This window comes from Aphelocoma coerulescens, chromosome 7 (genome assembly GCF_041296385.1).
Source record: "Aphelocoma coerulescens isolate FSJ_1873_10779 chromosome 7, UR_Acoe_1.0, whole genome shotgun sequence".
Lineage (NCBI taxonomy): Eukaryota > Metazoa > Chordata > Aves > Passeriformes > Corvidae > Aphelocoma > Aphelocoma coerulescens.
In genome coordinates this window covers 29,261,231-29,284,934 of record NC_091021.1, presented here as the reverse complement: position 1 = coordinate 29,284,934, position 23,704 = coordinate 29,261,231, and the positions used below count along the sequence as shown (strand labels likewise).

General features: G+C 42.5%; 1 protein-coding gene across 1 annotated transcript in view; it reads right to left on the bottom strand.

The window, feature by feature from the left end:
* Window positions 1–23,704, bottom strand: part of PDIA5 (protein disulfide isomerase family A member 5) — a 99,741-nt gene that overhangs the window by 30,187 nt on the left and 45,850 nt on the right. Inside the window, exons 11-13 of the mRNA XM_069021081.1 lie at window positions 20,091–20,227; window positions 3,043–3,113; window positions 1,586–1,749 (exon numbers count right to left, since the gene is read on the bottom strand). Of these exons, the coding sequence (XP_068877182.1) occupies window positions 1,586–1,749; window positions 3,043–3,113; window positions 20,091–20,227 (372 nt within the window). The remainder of the gene's footprint in view (window positions 1–1,585; window positions 1,750–3,042; window positions 3,114–20,090; window positions 20,228–23,704) is intronic.

Here is a 23,704-nt window from a genome sequence, read left to right as displayed (position 1 = left end):
TACAGAGGTGTGACTTATTCTCACAAAAACTTTTCCATGCTGACCTGGAATAAGCTACCTAGGAATTGGTAACAACCTAGTGTGGCAGCACAATCACCAGAGAGGAACCAGAGCCAAAACCCACATGGCTGCAACTAGACCACCCATTGAGACAGGTCTCCACAAGCTGTACTTTTATCACCAGCCTGCACCCCAGATGAATCCCTATTTCCACCACCTTCAGTGCAGCTGTGAAAATTCTATCCCTGGTCAGAAAACAAGGATGCTACTCTAATGCCTCTCTAGCTGGGAGAACATCCAGGAGGCAAGAGCAGGAGACAAGTCTGGGTTTCACCTGTATTGCTGACTAGCTGAGGCTGTAGACAAAAATATCCCAGAGGCACAGCAGGATCCAGAAGAATTAACACCACTTCCCTGTTCCTCATTGCTTATTCACCTGCCAGTATGTACAGGCAGCATCAGCCTGACTATTTAACTCAGTACAAATTACACAGTGCTCAAAAGAGTCAAGCAAAGCAGTGAAATGAGGACAGTGACTTAACATACAATATGGATACAGCAGCCTGGAGCCTGCGTGGGCAGGGAGGCCATAGGAGTACCATGTCTAAAAGTAAAACACAGATAAAGCTTCCCAACATGCTACAAAGATACTGCCAGACCATATCTATTACCTGATTTGAAGCCATCAGAGATGTAATGAGAAAGGAGAAAAGAGAAAGGAGAAAAGAGAAAGGAGAAAAGGAGGAAGGACGAAAGGACAGGAACCAAAAAACCCCACACAACCTCCTCCCCCACCAGATAAGTGGGGAAAAATATAGATTACATTCCTCATGCCAACTGCATGTAACGGTTAAATGATTAAAATATTCACAAAACTCTGGCAGGTTTTCTTCCCCTTGACTAATGCACAAAATACATTAGGCTTACAGTACCTAAAGAAAATACATATTTTATATATATATGCATACTTTTACATACATGCATATATAATGCATACTTAAAGAGAGAATTTTACCAGCAATTTAATTTGAAATGGAATTATTGTCATCATTTTTATAGCAAACTTAATTCTGCATATTTCAGCACACCACCCAAGAAAAGCTGGTTAGTGCTCTCAGAGGTGCTGGTTTTGTTGGTGTCGCTGGCTTTCCTTCAGCCCCACGTGGGTGGAATTCTAGGCATTGGCTCTGAAATGTTGGAAAGAGAAAAGTACAACTGTAGAAATTCACTTACTAACACTGTGATCTGCTGCTTTGTATAAAGAGGAAACAACAAATGTTCTGTTTATTTTTCAGAGCCATTGCTATTCCTTCTCTGGTGAAAGGCTTAAGGCATATTTGAAAAATATTTATTTTGGGAAAGAAATACTGGGACAACTATGAAAAACCCCATAGCAAATAAAGGATTTGGTGTATTAGAGACCATAATTAACATACATGTTTCTGTGGGTTTGAATACTGGAATTCAGTTTAATTTTGTTAGCAAGGGATTTAGGCAGTGTTGAAGCTCCATTTAGTTCCAAAGCCATCTGCAGGAGTCACTAACCAGAAACCCAAATACTATCTCAAAACCCCTTAAAACTTACTTTTGCAGCCAGTCAATGATCTTCTTCTTTGTTCTGAGGTGTGGCAGAGTGTATTTCTCCTCTCCATCTTTAAAATACTTCAAAGTAGGAAACCCTGAGATGTGGTATCTTTCTGCCAGTGCCTTGTTGACAGTAGCATCGACTGCTGCAAGGACACCTGGACTCTGAAACAGAGATCACTTACTGTAAATCCCAGCCACGTACACACACCTCTTCAGCAGGACACAGTGGGCTTGGGGGCAATCACTCATGGTCTGGGTTCCTTTGCTGCCTCCAGGAGGACATAGTCTTAAGCTGTGCCAGGGGAGGCTTAGGTTGGACATGAGTAAGAATTTTTTCACAGAAAAGGTGATTAGACATTGGAATGGGCTGCCCAGGGAGATGGTGGAGTCACCATCCCTGGAGGTGTTTAAGGAAAGACTGGATGTGGCACTTGGTGCCATAGTCTGGTTGACATGGTGGTGTTTGGTCATGGGTTGGACTCGATTTCAGTGGTCTTTTCCAACCTGATTAATTCTGTGATTCTGAGCACAGACATACAGAAGGACAGAAAGGACTGATGCAAAACCAGGAAGGGACATACTATGGACTAAATGTAACCAGAGTCTTACCCGTTCCCCTCCCATTTCTGATAGTACTCTCTGGATATAATTCACTTTATAATGCTTAAGAGCCATTCTCAGAAATTGCGTTTCCTCCCACAAATCCCTATTTCTCCCAGAAGAAACAAGCACTGCTAAAGACAAGTTTACAAATTAATCCTTCCCTAACTTGTGGGCATCTTTTTGTGGACCACTTTTAGATGCACAGAAGAACAGGCATTCATAGAGTGTGATTCATTGGGTCTTTGTTTTTCTCATCTCCTCCCTCTCCAACAGCAATAAAGGAACTCTAGATGTCTCCACAGAAGATGCTTAAAGTATGGGGGAGACTAATTCTACTTCTCCTCCTGCATGGCATACACAGCACGAGACCAAATCAATAACACTAATACTTGTATTATTGGATCTCTCTTCTCCAGAGAGCTGATGGAGCACTTAAGATGAAGCTAATGGAGTGCTGCAACCATTAAAAACAGGGTATTTGAAACAGGGATCAACCCCTTTTGTTTTTTTCCAAATCTAATTCATAAATAAAAGCCTATGTTTCTTCACATTCAATGCCTTTAAGTAAGGGGAAAAAAATCCATTTTTGGATTTGATCATATTATGTATGAGGCCTACAGCAGAATACATAAACATTTTTCGATTTTGTTTTCGTTCAAGACAGAATGTTCTTCCTCAGACTTTGGCAGGGCTCATGCATTAGCGATGAGACTGTACTTTGGAAGCACATTTTGAAGGGTCCTGTGGGAGGATGAGAACAGCTGAATTTGTTGTAGGGAGAAAAGTCACTTTTATTACTCTAGTTATTTATTACTGATTATTTGAAGGATATAATAAAGGAAATTAGCTTACATCACTGGTTACATGGAGAAACTCTGCAGCCTTCTCATATTCTGGCTTCATTTTCTTACAGTGCCCACACCCTGCCAAAAAACAAAAATACAGTTAAGTTGTATACACCATGGTTATTCATTGACCCATCCAGCCATTATCAAAATCCAAAACCATGTGGTAAAGATTTACTTGAATTTTGTATGCATTTGTAAAGCCTTAGTATGATACAGGATTTTTTCCAAAATGGCCACAATAGTTTAAACAAAGAACTTAATCTATTAAAAAAAAAAAAATAATAATACACCTCCTGATTTCACACCCACACCTCTTTCCTTACAAGAAGTACTATAAATATTTGTCAAGCCCATTGCTTCTAGCATGCTCTTAGGCAAGGCACAACTTCACCCCTTTCAGCTTCCAAATCTTTATCTGCTTTAAAAAGAAACAACACAGCTCCTCTTGTGACTTCGTGACTTTCAGTGGAGGCTTACACTAGTACAGCTTAATAGAGTAATATAATTTGAATTCAACTGCACTGATAATAAGCCCCGCTTTACAGTGCTGCAGCATGTCCCCCTAGCAAGGATTTGCACTGATTTAATCACATCAGTGTAATTACACCACCACATATGTTCCCAACATAAGCAGGGTCTGTAAAACTGAGATAATGGTGCTTTCTCACTTGTGAGAAGTTCTCCAGAGATCTGCCATTACTTCACTGCTAAGTGCTGACATTACAATAAAATAAAATGAATGCATGAGTGAGAAAAGCAGACTTAGAATAAATTATTTGGGTGTAAATTAAACTGCTTTCAGCTGGTGCAGTTGCTTGCAGGCCCAGGTGAGGTTCCTGCAGCGATGTGAAGTTACACTTTGGCTCCTCCAGTGTGATGCTGGGCCTCAGTGACAGCTCCTTCCCTGTCCCCAAGGGACTGGCACAACGGCAGCCTCCCCTGGAACAGTGCACAGGGACGGAGTGGCCGGGATGGACACCTGGCATGGCAAGGGTCAGGTCTGACTGGAGGTGCAGGGAGCTTGGACAAGGCGCTGGCACAGCCCTGGCACACTGCCCTCTGCAATCCCAGTGCAGTGCCTCGCTGCACCTCTCCCTCTTGTCTGCAGCAGCAGCCAGCTCGCTTTCCTGAGCTGTTATTGTTGGAATGGGCACTTGAAAACCCAGACTTTGCTGAGCTTTTGGAAGTTGTATCAGAAGATACGGCTAGAAATGTGTTTCAATGCATGCCAGCAAAAGTCGACGCTGAGGTGTTTGGGTAACAGGGCTGGGGCTATTTTTACACCATTGTCCAAAAGAAAATAAACCAAAGACTCTGAACCTCAGCACTGCTTTGTTTCCCTCTAATGGGATGACTGCTGAAGCCAGCAGACACAAACCTGAGCCTGAACTCAACAAGACAAGCATGTTTTATATAGCACAAGTCAAAGAGCGTTTGCAGCCAAGAGGCGATAAGACATCCAGGTGTAAGTAACTTCACCAGAGCAAACAGAGCTTCAGCCACCACAGCACATCATGGAACACTTTCAGGGCATGTTTATAGAACAGGGTGAACACATTTGAATAACAACTGCAAATCCCACCTAAGAATTACAGCAAATACTGAAGCGGTTGATCTCAGACCAAACCCCAGTTCAAACACCAGCTAGAGTCATACCACTTAGTCATCTGCACAGAGACCACAGCATTAAAGAGCCCCATGCCATTCTTTTAAGCAAAACCCAATAACGTGGTAGGAGCAGCAGAACAAGGGGAGCTCAGCTGGTGGAGAAAGATTTGCTTTAATTTTACACCGTGGTGTGAGAATGCTGGGAACCTGATGTGGCAGCTTCACAGGTGAATTCAGGAAGAAGCTGGGAGAGGCTGAGGAAGAGTTACTGTCTCAGCACTGCTTATCTTGGTTAGAAGCACAAAAGAGGCTGGCAAAATGATTTATTTGCCACCCACGGAAAACTTGCAGGCATATGGCTTTGTGTAAGGGGCTGACAGATCCCTTTGACACCTGCCCAAGTTGATTTATTTCTCCTTCTAGGAGCAGGGAACTTTACTCATTTTGTGCTCTTCCTCACTTCTAAACAAAGGGCATTTCAACTCCCAGCTCAGATACCTGGGAACCACTCTGAATTAGGTAGCTTAAATTTGTACAAACAATACTTTTCTGCAGAGCTAACTTCACCCTGGTGGGCTTTACACAGTGAGTCCTTTAGCCACAGCAAGGTTCATACTATGCTCTGGCTACAGTATCCACTATATTCCAATTATATTACAATCATTAATTAGATCTGATCAACCAAAGGCATTAAACAATCAGAGTTTTCACAAAGCTATGCAGAGGGGGAAAAACCCAAACCAACAACCCAGGCATATTTTGCTCAGGATATGAAAAAATATCCAAAGCATCTGAAATTCATGTAAGTAATATTTTGGATCGAGATATCCAGACCATGAAATGTCACTGTTCCAGGTTCTTTCATGAACATCACACAGACACAGCACTACTGACTGCCACAAAGCTAACTCACTCATGCTTAAAATAAAGGGAAGAAGCATCAGATCTTTAAAAGGCACTTAAATGCAAACTGAAGTCTTCAAATCTTTATTGTGAATGCTTGTTCTACCCCTGACAGAGGACAGCACGATGTATCGGCCTGGAAAACAGTCACCACATTAAACTGAACCTGAGAGAGGGACAACAAACCTTAAGAGCTTCTCCCACAATAAATGATGCTTTTCTGGCTGTCTTTATGAGAATTTTGCCATTGTGAGTTACAGCCTGCTTTTACCTACCACTGCAGAAAAGGGGAGATACAAATTACAAGTCAGACCTACAAACTGCAAATCAAATAATCTCTCCTATGATTATTTAGCCTATCTTTGAATAATCCTGTGAAGATTGCCATTAAATTTTCAAGGCCAATGAAAAGTTATTTAAATGAATTCCAAGGTCACTGCCTCTCCTTTGATTGCTGCATTAGGTTGTTCAGCAGCAGCTTCATCCCTCTGTGCTAAGCTCCTCTAGTTTTAAATGTTTTCTGTTCATAAAATGAGTGGGAAAATAACAACAACCCTACAGACCCTGAGCCCAAATGCTCCTGTGTGCTGCTGACACAATGGAAGGAGTCCACAGGTCTGCAGTGGGCATCTGTGACAGATGTGCTTCTAGAAGATGCACTGTCCTGTTAAGCATATACTGACATTGAAAGACTAAGCAAGGGAAGCAACTCATTCCATCCCAGGTGAGAAGAAAGGCTGCAATCAGCACAAGGATGTCCTGGGCCTACTCCAAGCACTGCCATCCCCTGAGCCTCTCTGGGTCACGGCTGGTGGGAACACCCAAAGGTCTTGTAGGTGTCTATCCAAGGGGACTCCCACAGCCTCGGTCTTTTCTTGCAGAAGACAAGTAGCTGCCCTGGGGGTGCAAGACAGAGCTACTCTCCATCTGGCAGCAGAAACCAGGCCAGGTTCTGCTGACCAGCTCAGGACAGCTCCTCTGACCTCTCACCCCTCATCTTGATCCTCTCGCACAAAAGGAGCCCCAGGCTGCAAGGGCCAAGGCTCGGCTAGAAAGAGCACACAGATGAGCATAAAGGAAGTGTTACAAGACAGGGAAAAGAAGTCAATACTTACAACAATCAGTGCTAGGACATCTGGTACGCACCCTTGCTAACCATTTTTAAAACAGATGTCTAAATGAAGCAAGAATTCTTCTTTCCCAGTTTATTTATAATCAATCTTCTCATTTGCACTGTGCAGATGGGCAGATAAGCAGCTCTCTCCTTTGGTGCAGTCACTGTCACACAGCTTAGCTCAGCTGCACCCCCAGACAGTGGTGACCAAAGGTCCCCACATCACCTTGGTCACTTCCCTCCAGAATCCCACTGCAGGGCAGAGGACAACACTTGCTCAGCACTATGTCCTTCATAGAGAGTGACCATATGCAAATGTAGAGGCAAAGGCCAAGCGTGGACAGAGCAATGCTGAAGTGAAAGGGTGAGCAGCACATGGACAAAGGAAAGGCTAATAAATGTACCAAGCAACTCTTTTTCCAAGGAAATATCTGTATTTGTTTACTGCAGCCTATTTGGCACCATGGCAAAGATTCACAACACACAGTTGCTCCAAATCTTTTTAGAAATGAACTAATACGAGTACTTCTACTGTTAAAACCAAGTTCTACAGGCAGAAAACCAGTCAAGCAGCTCCAGATAAGCTCCTGCATATGCTGTCTTAGTGCTGGCCCAAGAATATAAATCTCTGTTTCTGTCATTTAGTGTTTGCTTCTTTCAGGTTATTATGACTATATAAATAAATGCCATGCTTTTGGTCATGTCCTCTCATTTCAAGACAATATTGTCTGAGGATCTGAAGTGTGTGTGACAAGCAAGAGATAAAAGACAACATCCAGGCAGTTGTGAAGAAGCAATTTCTGACATCAAGAACCCTAGAGGCAAACTAAATTGCAAATAAAGATTTTAAAGAATCATTATATTTCTGTCATCAACAGACTGCTCAAATACTCTTATCATGTACCAGCTACTTATTGTATCATGCCAGCTCTACATCCATCTATAGCTGCATACCAAAAATACCTCCATTAGCCTGATGAGAAAACGAATTTGAATCACAAAACAAGTCCTGCTTTCAGCAAGTGGGCCACTGGCAGTTCAGAATACACTCACACAAGATTTACGGACAACTTCAAGCAAAGAAAAAGAACTGTCAAAAATTTCAGATGCACCTTTGCTTTCTAAACGTTTAACAGCTAGGGATAACACCATTGGTTTCTACATTCTTAATCCCAAAGGAGCAGTGACCTCTCACAACAGTAGAATAGCCAGTTCTTACATGTGCCCCATTGTTGACCTTGAACTTGCACTCCTACATATAAAAGCAGGAGTATCTACATGGAGCAGGGGTGACACAATCCTTGCAGCCACACACAAATCCCAGCCCTCTTATCACCCATGCAAGAACACAAATGTATTCTCTTCTGCCATGCAAGTCTGTAACACACAAAGACTTCTTATGCATCATGTAAAAGAGGATCTCTCAGGTCTGACATGAGGCAGTTCACAGTTCCTTCACCGGTACAGGAGAGCATAAACTACAACAGCTGCAGACTTCCTTGCATAATTTAGCCATCTGCATTGCAGACATCTGATGGAAAATCATCCACAAATTTGGTAGGGAGGGAGGATGACAAAAGCAGCTGTTTCTCCCTGTAATCACAGGTACGATTTGCAATTGGGTTGGTTGCATGCTCACTTAATAGTCACAGTAGCCAGAGCAGTCAGGCCATGCCAGGATCTTCATGTTTCTGCTAAAAAAAACCCCAAAAAAACCCCAAAAAAACCCCCAGAATCATCTTAGGAAGGATCAGGAGCCCAAAGAATTTTGCACCACCTTTTCCCTCTGGGTACTTACTCCCATCAAACCATTCATGTTCTCAGCAGCAGCACTGCACACCCAGGTAAAATTCCAGATACTTAAACACAGTGATGTTTTAAGACTTGATGCTTTCTCATAAGAGATGCATCTTCAACATCTTTAACGCAATATTGAATTCAAATTTCCAACAGCTAGCACACACACAAATCCAGACACACCCCACCCCCAATACCATACATTTAAAGGCAGGTTTGGTTTAACCAGGCACTACATTGCTTAGAGATCAGTGACAAGCAAACAGCTTTACGGCTTTACAAAAGACAAAGCCTGTGAAAGGTCAGCCTGGAAAAGACTCTGAGGAACTAGAAATATAGAATTAGGAGAAAGATACTTAAGCAGTTTGGATTATTGCAGTCATGCTACGCTGCTGCGGTTGCAGCCCAACGCCGTGGCTGCGTGGGCTGCACGGTTCATCCCAGCGACCGGAGAGCACGGCAGCGACTCGGCCCCGCCGTTATCACCGTCTCACTGGCATTACCATGAACTCCGACTGCAGCAATCTGTGCTTGCAATGAGCTGTGCAAATCCAGTCCCAGCATGGGCACACAGAGGAAAGTCTCTGCCTGCTTCCAGGAGCCCTTCAGTGTGAAGTTGGGGCACAAAATCTTTACAAATTGGTCACTCTTCTTCCTGTCTGTATGACTTGCTGAGGTGGTAGTGACCCAAACACAGACACCATCTTGTCTTTTCTATGGTGGCATAATTTATTGCCTCCCAGCATCACTAAAACTGCTCAGGAGAGTCATAACAGTTTTAGACAGTTGTAGTATGAGTTAAAACTATTTACTTGTTTTTGAAAAAGACAGTCAGATGCATTACATGAATCAGATCAAACTGAGAAGAGAGCTTAACTATATGTGTCCTCTGGGAAACCTGTCTGCATCTGTGTTGTGTTCACAGCTCTGGCAGAAGGGCCACCTTTAGCCAGCAATGGCCCTTGGCAGGGGAAGGCTCAGCACATGGGAGACAAACATGGAGCAGGTCCTGCAGGCTGCCTCCACGGGATTTAAAAGACAGCAGCTCCGGTGAACTGCACAACACACACTTTCGCCTTCATTTCTGGTCACACTGGAGCATATCTTCTTCTGACTCAGGCTCAGGGTAAAGGGTGAATATTCTCCAAGACTAACCTCAGCCACAGGCTGCTGCCTCCCAGGGATTCCTGAGAATCAAGCAAGGAGAGAAACTTCTGCTCTATCTTGCCCTCAGTGTGCACTCTCAGCTTCTGAGCTCACAGGGGGCCGTGGCTGAGCTGGACTCCTGACAGCAGCCTTTGAAAATATACACCCCATCTGCACAGCAGAGACTCCAGCACGCATCCAGGAACAACCTTTAACCTAATCATCATTTTTACATAAAATAAACTAAAACCAAGAATCACATGGTTCCTTATCTTCATTCCAAAGGTGGTTTCAGCTTCCGGCTGTTGGAGATTACATTGCATATATGTACCAAAACTGCATGCATATACCCTCTTATTCAAGACTGTGGTGCAACTGATAGAAATCAGTGTTGGGAGATGATAGTGCCTCCTACCATCCCTCTTGGGAGGGAAAAGAAATGAAGGAAGGTGAATCAGCTGGTATTGGAAGATATGAATTACACTTCCTACACCAGCTCTGAGGAACATGGCCCTGAGTAGGTGTTGAAAATTAATCTTCCCCGACTGAAATGTGAGACAACAGCATGGTTGCCTTAAGGTGAAATTGTTGAGAGTTTATGAAAAATACCACCAGAAAGTTTCCTTCTCAATTAAGCCAGAATTATTCCACATCCAAAAAAGACTCCCCTCTTTCTCCATTGCCAGGTGAACAACAAAATTTTACCTTGAGGAGGGAAGAGAAGTTGCACTGCTTTCCCTCACACTCTTACCCCACTATGGAAGACTTTATGCTTTGGATTTAGCAATGAAAATGCCAAAGAACACAGGTTCGATGAAAGAGCTTTGAATGTTCAGCTCACAAAAACAGCATAACCTGAGAATTCTTTCCTAGGATGCAATTTGTGTAAGACATCAGCAAAATGGATGTAACGCAATGAGATCTTCCTAAAAAGGTACATCCCAAAGAACTCAAGCTTAGGGGGCAGGGAGGTTAAAAGGAATGGTGACACTGACTGTTACTGTGAAGATGTCTGGAAAAGTCAAGTGTCAAGAAGAGATACTGTGCAGAATGTACGTTTTTTGTCCAAAATCACAGCAGAAGTGGCTACCAGCTGAGACCTATTCACCTATTTAGGAGAAGCCTGCTTGCACGGTTGCCAACCACAAGCAGTCACAACTCCAGAAGACACAGCTCCACCAGCAGCACAATGCCTCAGTGTCCAGGCAATGGATTCATGTATTAGTAACTCAGAAAAATGGCATCACCTGCCAACTCACCATCTGAAAGGGCACAAGGAGCAGACAGGCAGGCAAGCAATCTTTCACTCTAGGTTTCTCTGTTCACTATTTGCCCTTTACGTCAGTTCTCTACCTTTCACAGAACAAAAGTTGAAGCCATAAAGTATTTAGGAAGATAAACTTGACAGTGAAAACTCTACTGGTAAGGATTCAAGTAGCAGAGATACTGTAAGGCACTTTCCAAATGAGAGCCCTGCACAGTATATTGAGCTTATCCAAGTGAGGAAATTAATTTATTTCAGAAAAAATAAACCTGGAGTTTAATTCTTAAAGCTAATTCCTACTGTTATCCCATCATTAGAGGCAAGCAAAGTAAACCTATAAAAGTAAGTTATGCTTCACTCCTATCAGAACTCATCACAAGAGCATTAAGGGCTTACATGTACACTGGGGTCAAGCTTGCCAGGATGACAGTCACCCAATTCACACACTCAAATGTGGATTTTTAACAGCTAAAATTACCTAAGTCCTCTGAAAGACCCCTCTGACCACCTAAATAACTGACAGCAAATACCCAGAGAATGAGGCCAGTCTCTCTTCAGCTGTCACCTCAGCTGCTCCTTAGTGCTCCAGCAGCTACTCCTATGTAACAGGCTGAGTCAGTCGGTAAGGACTCGTTAGGAGAAAGGAAAGGCAATAGTAATGTGAGAAATGATGCAGCAAATCCCCAAAGAAACTAATGTTCCCTTCACACCACCTGCCACACATTCACATGAAGCTTTTTTTCTGATTGGAATAGCCTTTGCAAATGTCTTCTTTAATAGAGAAACTAATTGCTCCTAATTGGAGGCGAGCATACAGCAATGCATTCTGAGCAAACCTCCCAAATTTCACAACCACCAAATATCTACATTTTGTCTCCTTTCCTTCTTCCTTTACCTATACCCTACATTCTGCTCTCAATACCCACAACTGCTACCAAGTAAGTTATTCAATGTACACGCTGTGTCCCCAGAACAGCACATGCCACGGAGCAAGTCAAGATCCAGCCCAAAGGTAGAGCAGCCCAAAACACCCCAAGTTTGCCACTCCTCCTGTTGTGAAGCTCAACCAGAGCAAGTCAAGGCTCCTCCCATTTAGTCCTGGCATGAGCTGTAACCAGGTTGCGAGTCATTAGCTCAAGCTGCCATAATCTTGTCTGAGCTCTGTGCTCACCCAGTGGCAGATGGGGTTTCCTAAATTTGGGGGCCAAAAAACTGCTGTCTGCCACAAGCCAGGGAACACCAAAGGCAGAATCCTACCTCCTTCACGTTAATCAAGACTTTGCAGTGCTCGTATGCCTGCCATATCTCAATTCCTGCAATACTGGAGCAGCTTGCAGTCTGGCCATGGCTTGCTAGATAAAACTCCCATGCAAGGTGAAGTGTTATCTCCACTTCACAGGTTGGAAACCGAGACAAATATTTAGTGACTTGGGTCGTGACTGTACAAATCAAAGCAAGGCAAAGAACTGAACTTTTACATCTCCAGGCCAAGGCTATCGCTCTTATCATCAGATCATCCTTTTTTATGACCATACCCTGCTCAAAGAGCACAAGCTGCTTCAAAAAGACAATAATCCCATACGAACTGTGTGTGCCAGTATCAAAAGACCAACAGAAAAGAGACAATGGAATCAGTCGTTGCTGTGTTCGCCCCTTTCATTAGGTATCCTATCAGGTTATACTGCACAAGCTAGTTATTAGGATTTTTATACTCTTCACATTCCTATTTATATTAAGTACCACTAAAAACCCATATTGACTTTTATTTTTAGATCCTTGAGAAACATGAGTGGTATTGTCATTAAAGGAAAAATCCACGTCAGGTTCGTCATTTTCCTGGTTTGTTGCCTTTCCAAGAACTTCTGCTTTAATGTGTGATTAAATCTCCCTGAAAATAATTTCTGTAATTAGTTTAATTAAAGGTCACTGCTCTGGCAGGTCACTGTGCTGAACTGTTTACACTCCCTAAGATTTTTGGTGATATTCAAGTATATGTAGTATCGAGCAACATCTTGTTGTAGACTTCCACGCTGTTATATAATGAAGAACCCAGTCTAAGAAGAACCCAAACCTCCTCTCTCTGAAATCAACAGTCAGGACTTGTTCACCTCTGGAAGCAGATTCTGAAGCTAAGAATGTACCCACTTCTAGCTGGTTTACACGAAGAATGTATCTGCTCCAGAAGCCTGCAGGAATGTTCAGCTGAGAAGTACATACATACAATGCACAGAAAGTTGGCACAAGTTATGCCTGTACAGGAGCATTTTATTATACATCCCATTAAAAACACACTAAGGCGACATTAAAATTAGGAGCCTATGGGACACAGAGAGTCAGGAAACGTGCTTCTAAAACTGAAGCAAATCTTTTCTCTTCAACAATCTGTCCAGACTCTTAAACAGCAACATTCATCATCCGAGTGCCCTTGCACAACACTTCAGTTTTTGGTGATGAAGGCAGTGCAACAGCCCATCCTGACATCTGCATTGCTCCACCAAAAAACCCACCAGAGACAGGCACTGCCTGTGACCCACATAACAGTCCAGAAAGTTTGACTTGTTCAAAGCTTTCTATAATTACTCTGAAACAAGGAGAACATTTTCACAGGGTCTGGTATGAACAGGACTGAGCCCACAGCAAGCACCCTGACACATAAATGTCCCCTTGTGTATCTTCCTATGGACTAGTATATAGCTGTACCACAGGGATATGGCATCTGACCAGATTCCTTACACACTTACATCTGTAAGATGCCTTACACACTACAAACTTCCAGTAATCCAGACCTGCACAGGTTCACCAAAACCAGCTTCCCAGATACCTGTTGTTTGCCTTTATCCCAGAGGCTCTACATCTGAAGGCAGATGCCAAAGGCTCTCTAGGTAGCCACTGAACACAACCAACATTTTATTTTAAAAATCACATATGTCATATATGACAGGGCCAAGTAAAAATTAAAGGATGTTTCCATCCATGTTTATTGCTGCTGGATGTTTGGATAACCCACAAGCCTTTAACCTCTACTGGAACAACTGCATTGGTTGACATTTAAAAAAAAATATCTTTGACTGAATCATGAATTAGAATGGAAAAACTTTATTTATTTACAAATAATTTAATTTCCTTATTTATCACAGGCTGCCAATGTTGGGCTGCTGCTGACCTGTGCTAGAAAGGCAATTTTTTTCAGGCTGCAGAGTAGATTATTCCTCAGCCTTTTCAACTTGTGGCCTTTTGGCTGATGCTGCCAACAGACATCCCAATTAGAGCTCACAGCATCATAGCTTGCTTTCAAAACAAACCAGTGGGGGTCTGAAAGGGAGACGTATTTATTTATAGTTGTAAAACATGGTTTGAAAAAAAACAGATTTGATTTTGTGCACACATTTTGGATTCGCTTTACTTCATATTTAAAGTGAGCAATGGATTTCTACATCCCAATTTCACCATGTGCAGCAGTAAGAAACAAAAACAAGGCCACTGAAACCAGTGATGGTGCACTGGCTGTGAGAGATCCAAGTTCACTACTTGGTTAGAAGCTGAGGCCTTCTTCTTGTACTGGGCTAATCGGTTGGGATTCTTAATAATGAGTTCACAAAGTCGCTTAAAGCCTTGGGTTTTAATGCACCGGAGGGAGGAGGGAAGGAGTGAAGGGTGTGAAAAGCTGTTTTTCAAAGCCAAATTGATAAAACCGCTCCCTGTGCAATTAAAAACCTGAACAGCTGAATAGATGACTTTGGAAAGCAGCAACTGCATAATTTATTGGGTTGGTTTATAAAGGGAGAGAAAATATCCGAGGACAGGAAAGGAATTTCACGGACATTTCAACAACACATGAAAACTGTGGTGCATTTTATAATTTCAAGATTTATTTTTGCACTCCCTTCCACTGGGAGGAAGCAAGCAAAGGTCTGTTAGGTTGCATTTTCCCTGTTTTCCCTCTTTATCACTGGAGGAAAAACCACAATGGCTCCAATATCCTACTAAGGATATGGACATTTTTTCTAACCTTACCTCCTGCAATCAGCTTATATGGTCTCTGAAGGAACCCTATGAAGGGGACTGGGAAGAGCACAGGTTTAACCTGAACTTAAGCTCACATACAAGGAAGAAATGTTGCAGGAAAAACATTTTAATAGTTTAATCCTTTAAAAAGCAAATGCACACTCACATTAACAGTATAACCAAAGCACTTTTTTCTCCTCTGTTTGTTACCTCTAGCATCAGTACCAGACCACAAACTTTGGTCTGGCTGATGGGGTATGAGAGAGGGTAAAGAAGCCCCAAGCAAACATCAGGGGTGACTACAACCACCAATCAGCATCAGAGACTCCTCAGATCCGTGCTTGCTGAAGGTACACGGGGAGGCTACAGCTCATAGTGGCACCAGGACATTATTCTGCATTAGGTTGCAAGAACAGGTATGCTTTAATGTTAGCATGTGTCTCTTGTGAATGAGACACAGTTAAAATGTTAGCAGTGTCTCTTGTGAATGAGACACAGTTAAAATGTTAGCAGTGTCTCTTGTGTTAACAAAACATAATGAAAAGTAACTCCTGTGCATGAACAGCAGACACTGCTAGAAACCATTTCTGAGTTGACTTGAATTTCAATCCTGGACTTCAAACACCTTTCAGTGGCATTTGAATTGATTTAACAGTGACTTAGTTGGGTTTATTTTGTGACTTGGAGATGTGACTTGGAGAAAAATGCTGAGAAAAATGTAGAAAGGATAAATGTGTAGGAGGTTTATTCCTTTGGCAAAACAGAGTCAGAAAGACTGCAACCCTCACTAATTTGGCAAATATTTTGGACAGAATTATTTTAAAAATTGCATTGGACTCAGCAAACAGTTTGATGAGGAAACTGAAAACACAAACAGGGCTTTTTTTTGTGATCAAGTGACTCCGGAGCATTTTAAGTCCCAGTGAATACCCATGACACTAAAGCATTTAACAACACTTGACTGGCAGCATAACCCATATTTAGAGACATTCAGAACCCAGCTGTCATCTTGGGCATCTAAATAAATCAATCAGCTGTAGGCACAGATATCAAGAAGCACACACAGACATGGACTCTTTATTCTCATTGCTAGCAGAAGCCTATCATAAGCAACAAGGCTGCCTTTAGTTATGTTATAGTACAGAAATAACTTTGGTTGGTGCAATAAATCCTTTGTTACAGCCTCAAAAATAGGCCTGCTAACACAACTCTGCTATCTCATGTTACCAAATACAATCAATCCAAGTAAAAACTCCAAATCCTTTGGGAAGGAGGGGCCTTTCTTTGTTCTTTTGTACAGTGCAGGAGAACTCAGGTTTTGGGTACAACAACAGATTGAAAAAACACTTCAGATGTCTGCAAGACTCCAGTCTGGATATATCCAGGATAACACGATTTATGAAATTTCAGCAAAATGCTTAAGTAAGGAGCACAACAGTGCACACCCTTCACAGATGGCTGGGGAGGAGAGTGCCTTCAGAGCCTGACTGGCTGGGTCACTATTTACCTATGCTAAATATTCAGATTTATTGAACATCCTCTTAAGGGCTTTACAAAGGAGTTGCAGCAGGTTAAAAATCCTGCTCTGTGTCCCCAGTGACCTGTGAAACAAAAGCAGGATGAACTCATCCTGCCCACCCACACTCACCCACATGACCTGAAGCAGCATATCTTCTGTTTAATGGTTGTGATAAACTACTGCACAAAAGGTACGGTGTCTCTAATCCCAAGAGGTGCAAGTTGCATGCTGCAGACCTTCCTGATGTGTTTAAAACACCCTAGGCTGCTCTCCTTGAACTTAGTTATGCCAGGCAGCACTTAAAATGCTGCCATGCCTTTGACTGGGCTAGTAAGTGCAACTGATTGTAAATAATTACAGTGTGGTCCTCAGGGATGATCATTAGTAGCCACAGGCACGGAGACCCAATTGGCCACATCCATCACAGTGCCTAATGGTGCAGTTCACAGGTATTTACCTGGGATGTGTTTGGTTCAGCTGTATCTTCAGCACTGGGGGCAGGGGAGCAGATAAAACGCTGCCAATTCCCCGCTTTTCCATCTTTTCATACTACACTCTGTTAATGCACTGGCCACCTGAATATGCAATTAAAGCATCACTGAAATAATTCTCCTCTACTAAAACAGCTCCTCATGTGTGTGTGACGGGTTGGGCTAGGATAAGAGTTCATTTTCTTCACAGTAGCTGGTATTAAGCCATGAGTTGGATTTGTGCTGGGAACAGAGTTGATAATTAGGGATGTTTTAGCTATTGATGAGCAGTGCTTACAGAATCCAGACTTTTTCTGCTCCTCACCCCAACCCACCAGTGAAGAGGCTAGGGGTGTACAATCAGATGTCAGGGGACACAGCCAGGACAGCTGACCCCAAATGACCACAGGGATATCCCAGACCACATGGTGTCGTGCTCAGCATACAGAACTTGGGGAAGAGGGAGAGGGGGGACATTTGGAGTAATGGAGTTTGTCTTCCCAAGTCACCATTGTGTGTGACAAAACTCTGCTTTTCTCAGAATGGTTGAACACCTGCCCGTAAATGCAAAGTGGTGAACAAATTCCTTGTTTTGGTTTGCCTGTACATAGCTTTTGCTTTTCATATTAAACCACCTTTATCTCACAAACCCACGAATTTTCTTGGCTTTACCTTTCAAATTCTCTCCCCCATCCCAATATGAGGGAGCAGCTGTGTGGGGCTGAGCTGTGGCTGAGGCTAAACCATAACAGTGCGCCAGAAAAACTCCAAGTCACGTGTGTGTTGCGTGGTGACACAGGAGTTTAAGTACTTGCTAATTCCAGGCCAGTGTTGAAATCCCCTTGATTATTCTTAGTTACTTAGAAGTATATCCTGTGTTATGAGCCTATCTTATAGATGTTTTGACTTTTTTTTTATTAATACATAATTTTTAGAAAAAAACTTCCTCAGCCTGACCTACCACGGTCAAAACAAGTAAGATGTTCACTAGTTTTACCACTTCTTTTACTGGAATAATTTATCTCCTAATATTCATAAGGTGACACCATTAGCACATTTAAGAAGTGCTAAGAGAAGAGCTTTTAATCATGGAGATAACTGTTTATGATAGTTGTCTGTCATTAATTAGTTTGCAAGCCTTATACTCTGCTGAGGATGCCCAGAGAGGATTCTTATAAACACAGATCTTTTACACATGTACAAGCTGGATTCTGCATGTAGGCAGAATTACCATTACCACCTGAATGTAAATAAAATGCCCCAAATATTCGAGTTGCATTTAAAATGGAGTTGTTCTGGCAAAGAACACTCTTTATCCCAATTCTGAGCAGCTGGAAAGTGTTATCAGAAGATTGCAGCAGCCCAGTTAAGGCATTTGATTTACTTTTAAAACAGCATTTGCCAAAGTACTGCTGTACCTTAGTGCAGAATGTTCCTTAGTACAAAACATACCTGTCTGGAAGCACCCCTCCTCTCAAAACAGGTCACGCAATATTGTTAACCCTAAAATTGTGTTACCTGTGTTCTTGAAAATACTAAAAAAACACTAAAAACTCAACAGAATCCTACTGAGATTTAAAACTAACTTGAACTTACTATAAAATTTGATTGCAGTTGTATGTATTCATCTATTTTTAATCTGGCTTCCTAAAGGATTAAGTTTTGCCAGGGCCAGCTGTTGATTTCTTCCCCCTCTTCCTCCTCCTGAATACACGACTGGACTCCTTTGCCCATTTACAAACTCAAAAAAAGGCAAAGCTTTAAAATACTACTAGATCTCTAAACATGCTGAGATCCAGGGCTAAAGAGAAAGGATGCTTATCCCATGCCATTGTGCAGAGAGAGGGAAAGGAGGGAATTTAGGAGTTACATTTGTGCTTGGCAGCAGCTGCTCAGCAAGCGCACAGCTGCCGAGGAGCAGCAGCCCATGCTGTCACTGGCACACCGGGGTGCAGGGAAATCTGGGGAAGGAAGGATTTGGGTAACGAAGGATAACTCCTGAGCAAACCAGGCCTCATCAGTCCTGCTACTTGTGTTTTGGGTTTCAGAGCAGGAGTTCATCTCCGGTCCCACTTTCATTAGTACAAATAATCCAGGGAACACAGCAACAAAACAGCAGTCAGTCCCCTGCTTCAGTGGACCAAATTCTTAGACACTTCATCAGGCAGAGGAAATTCATTATGGTACGTTTTTCAAATGAGTCTTATGAGCAGACCTTCAAAAAAAGGCATTTTAGAGCTAACTCCTGCTGGCATAAAGGGAAGCAGGATTTCAGCCTCTGTGCCAAGACCCTCAGCTGTGAGCACACAGTCTGCCTCCAGAGCACTAACCTTTAAATCTGTGCCCTTGAAAATGAACATCTCACCCAAGTACTACTGCCAGCACAGCAGCAAGAGGAGAGAGAAACTGTGTGTCATCCAGCATAGCAGATTCAAGCTTGAACTGTCCATCACAGACAGAAACAATTGGAAGAACCAGCTGTGTAGCTGAAACAAGTTACATCCACAGTGAACAGAGGTTAATGCATTCTTCTCTTCCACCCAACAGCATACAAGAGGGCAGTGTGGCTGGAACAGCTTCCTGAAGTCAATCCACTGCATTTTACTGGTCAAGCTAAAACCTCAAGTCATGAAAAAGATCAGTTCAATGCATTCTCAGCAGAACAGCAAGTAGTATCACCACCAACTCTGCATTAGTTAACAAAAGTCCTGAGGACTTTCTAAACTTAGGTCTACTTTTGGCATAGTTCAGCACAATATATAATGACAATCATCCCTTACATTGCCAGAGAAACTGTGGCAGAGGAGTGAAAATGCTCAAAATGACATATCAGCAGCCATGGACAAGAACCCAGAAGCTCATGGTTATCAAGTTGAGTTGTTTACTCAACCAGAGTTCTGCTTTGAAAGCAAACAATACTGAAGAGAAGTTGAAAATGAGGAATCATGCTGTAGAGTGATGAGTACTCAGACTATTTAAGCACCATTACACTCAATTATGTTTTGACTCAGTCTACAAAGTGTCCCTCCTCCAGAAGCACATCTCCGTCCTAAATGTGAAGTCACCAACTTCACAAACATTTTGTGCCTTGTGTATTTAACAATCATCACAAACAAGAAAAGCCTGGACTTTTGAGTTCACGGTTCTGTGAAACTTCCACAGAAAAACATCACTGATTTTGTTAGCAAGCATTTGGCTCAGAGTACAGAAGAGAAAACAAACTCACATGGTGCATGGAACATCACTAGCACAGATGAATGATCTTTTATAAACTTGTCGAAGTCCTCATCGGTCAGGTGATAAACTACATTTTCTTCATCTGCCCAGGGAGTCTCTGGAGCCTGTGGCTGAGGTGCCTGTGGGCTACAAGACAAACAGACACAGCTTAAAGGCAGCTCTCTGGTGCTAAGCAGGCATCTTGGAACGTCAAACCAGTGTAAAGAACCACTTTGTGCAGATGTTCATACATGTGTGACACACCAACCCTACTGAACAGGAGTTACTGAATAGGGGTTCATAGGGTTCACAAACCTATGAAGCTTCCATAATTGTACCCATCCAGAACCCAAAGGCACTGAAACACAGATAAAACTGGAGGAGGAATAAAAAAATCTGCAAGAAGCTCCTGAGGACAGATCAGCAATGGAAGGGGATGGAGCGAGGAGATAACCAGACTGCTTGGTTATTACATTATAGAAATCAAGTGCATTTTCTACTACTCTTTTACCCTCCTCAGCAGGATGCTCCCCTTCTCACAGCATTCCCACTTTGTAGTTCACAGGAGTCATTGCAAATGAAAGAAAAAAGCAGTGAGCAGAAACAGCCAATTTAACCCATCACCTTGGATACTGACAGCATGATTAGGGCCAACAGAGAAAGGAGGAGTAGTGTTGGGACCATGAGCCACCTACACACACCATTTCCCCAGGAATACATGGTTTTACCCTGAACCACTCTTGTGAGCCAGGGAAGCATCGTTATGTCCTCACTCTGCAGTGGGCTTGTAGGCCTAACTCAGCAAAGCTACTCAGCTGCATGCTTAACCCAAAAGGCAAGTGATGTGTTCTACCAGCTTCACTATGATTGCACATGAGTTCAACTGTCTTTGATGGGTCAGAGCCACAGAGACTGCTCAAAGACACAGTGGCAGGTCTGGAAACTGAACCTAAGCTCCTCTGGAGCTCGTCATCTCAGTAAACAATTGGTTTTGGCTTTCATTAATGTACATTAAAAAGAGAATTTGGCAGCTGTGAACTAAACTATGCTAACTGACATTTTATTTATTAAAGCAATGTTCACAGAAAAGACACCCAAACATACAAACATTGGGAGCCAGACTCTGAAGCTATTTTATTCTTGTCAGTTGCAGTAATGAGTTCCAAATACCCCCCAAAATTCCCTAAATTCTTTGGCAAAGTACAGGTCTGGATGTGACCCCATCTCTGGTGAAAGCAGATTTACTATTTTTTATTAAAATGTATTATTGTGTTAGCTGCCTGGAACAAGGAATGGCAAACAGATGATAACTCATTTATCCTGCCTTACTCATTTCTAGGCTGAAAGCCTAGTTTGATAAAAAAAAGCAGTAGAGATACACAGATTCACACAGCAACTTCTGTTGATGTAAGCAATGGGTGTGATCCAAGAATATTAAGCAATCCGTGCAGAACTGTGATGCACACCTCTGCTGCTGCTTCTACAATAAACAAACTTTGCTTCTACAAGAAGCAAACACCAAAGCAAAGGTCAGAGCTGCACCTGGCCAAGCAGCCCAGAGAGCAATAATCTCCAGGTATCCTGGCAGTAAAGGCTTTCCAGCAAACACCATGACACTCAATGGATTTGGGAACAGGGCTGAGTAGGCAGAGCATGAGGAACATGGACACAGTGCCTACAAAGCACTGGGAGAAAGTGGTGTTTGGCAGGGCCTGGTGTGACCTATTTCAGTCAGGAATCAGTAAAGCAGGGCACAGGATGTTTATTCAAATGGCCTAATTTAAAATGTTGTGCATGCTAATAAGCCTACACAGGAGTTGGTAAGAAACACCTCAAGGCCTGGAGAAAGCAATAAACAAAATTTAAAATGTCATTTAGCCCAGACACAAGGCACACCCAACATCTGACTAGGATGACAGAAGTCCAGAAGAGTCATAAAAAGCTAATTCAATTGAGAGCACAGAACAAGTTCTTGATTTAACGGAGTAGCTGATGCTAAGGAAGGGCCTGAGGGGAATCTATAAAAACAGCAAGACAAACCAAGTAGCTACTGAAGGCAGCAAGAAGCTGTTGGGCTTGCCTACCATTCAGACTGATACAGCTGTGTACCAGAGTTAACAAAAAAGTGGTATGTACAAGATAGTATCTCTACTGTGTTGCATTAAGGCTGTATGATGGTTTGTCTCTATCACCTCATGAAAACATCTGAAACTCCCTAACATAGTAGCCAATGCCTATTAGAAAGATAAGAAAGGTAAAGCATCTGCAAGACTGATGCATTAGCACACTTTCAGCATAAGAAAGAAGCACCTTCATTAAGTAGTAAAAAGGAAAAAAAAAAGAGGTGTTGGAGATCTCCAAACTATCCATTCTTGTCCTGAGAGGAAAAAGTGTGGACAATGATTTAAATAACTCTAACTTTCATTAAGTTATAGCATGTTCTCCCTCAAAAATAAGCCTAAGATCAACCACTTTCAGCACTTTACCAGTAATATTTAGAGGGGAAAAAACAAGAAGAGGGAGAGGGACAACAGCTGCTTTTTTGCGGAGTGTACTTACTGTCCACACAAAATAGGCCATTTCATATGGCTCAATGTCTGCTGGATTTGCTTTCAAGACTCTACAATGACAGCATGCACTGTATAAAAATGCATTGGCTTTCCTTGCCACGAATCTGCCATGCCTTGGTTCTCAGAGCAACATTTTGTACCAAAGCAACCTTTCAATATTTTAATATTATGCTATTCTGAAACACAGCCTGTACACCCTGCAGCTACCTAATTGCACTCCTTGGCTTTTCTAAAGCCCTTGCCATATCATTTTGACTACCTGTACTGCAGATTCCTCAGAACAGTATATTATGTATGTAGCATGTTTACCCTAGATGTGGTTTTATTAATAATTTAATTTATCATAATTTAAGCATCAATTACTGGCAAAATATAAGTACACATAATTACTTAATGTGGTTTCCTTCAAACCTTGTACTTATTACACAGAACAGGGGCACAAGGCTACTGCTCAGATCATCTTCTGGGCAACTAATAAGCATGCACTAACACTAAGTGAGGACGAACAGCTGTCTTTAGCTCTGGACTGCTGAAGTATCAGCCAAAGCCCACAGTGGCTTGTTAGCAGAGATTATCATTGGCAAGAGCTTGCAGCTGTTCTGCTGCCTCCAGTAGCTGTGTTCATTTGCTGTCACAGCACTGATATAAAGGTACTGCATATTGCAGGGATTATCTGGATATTATGTGGGCAGGCAGGGGAAAAAAACACCCCAAACAGCTAATGTTTCACATATGGTAGCCAAGAGATAACCACATCCTTGCAGAATTGAAAAACATAACAAAGTGCAGGTGATTAAGCCCTATCCCTGCTCCAAGGGCTGATCATCTCCTTCCAAGAGTTGCCATCTTGATCATGCACATTTGAAGGCTTAATTGACTACACGAGGCTTAATGACTATGGCTGAATTCCTCCTGTTTGAGCCACTGGGCAGTACTTGCTTGCAGTGTTTGTAGCTCCTGATGCTAACAGGAATGCAGCTCTCACTTCATTTGTGGGTTCCAAATCCTGAAGCTACTGCTGCTGAAGAGCCTGGGCTACCTGCAACCATATGCA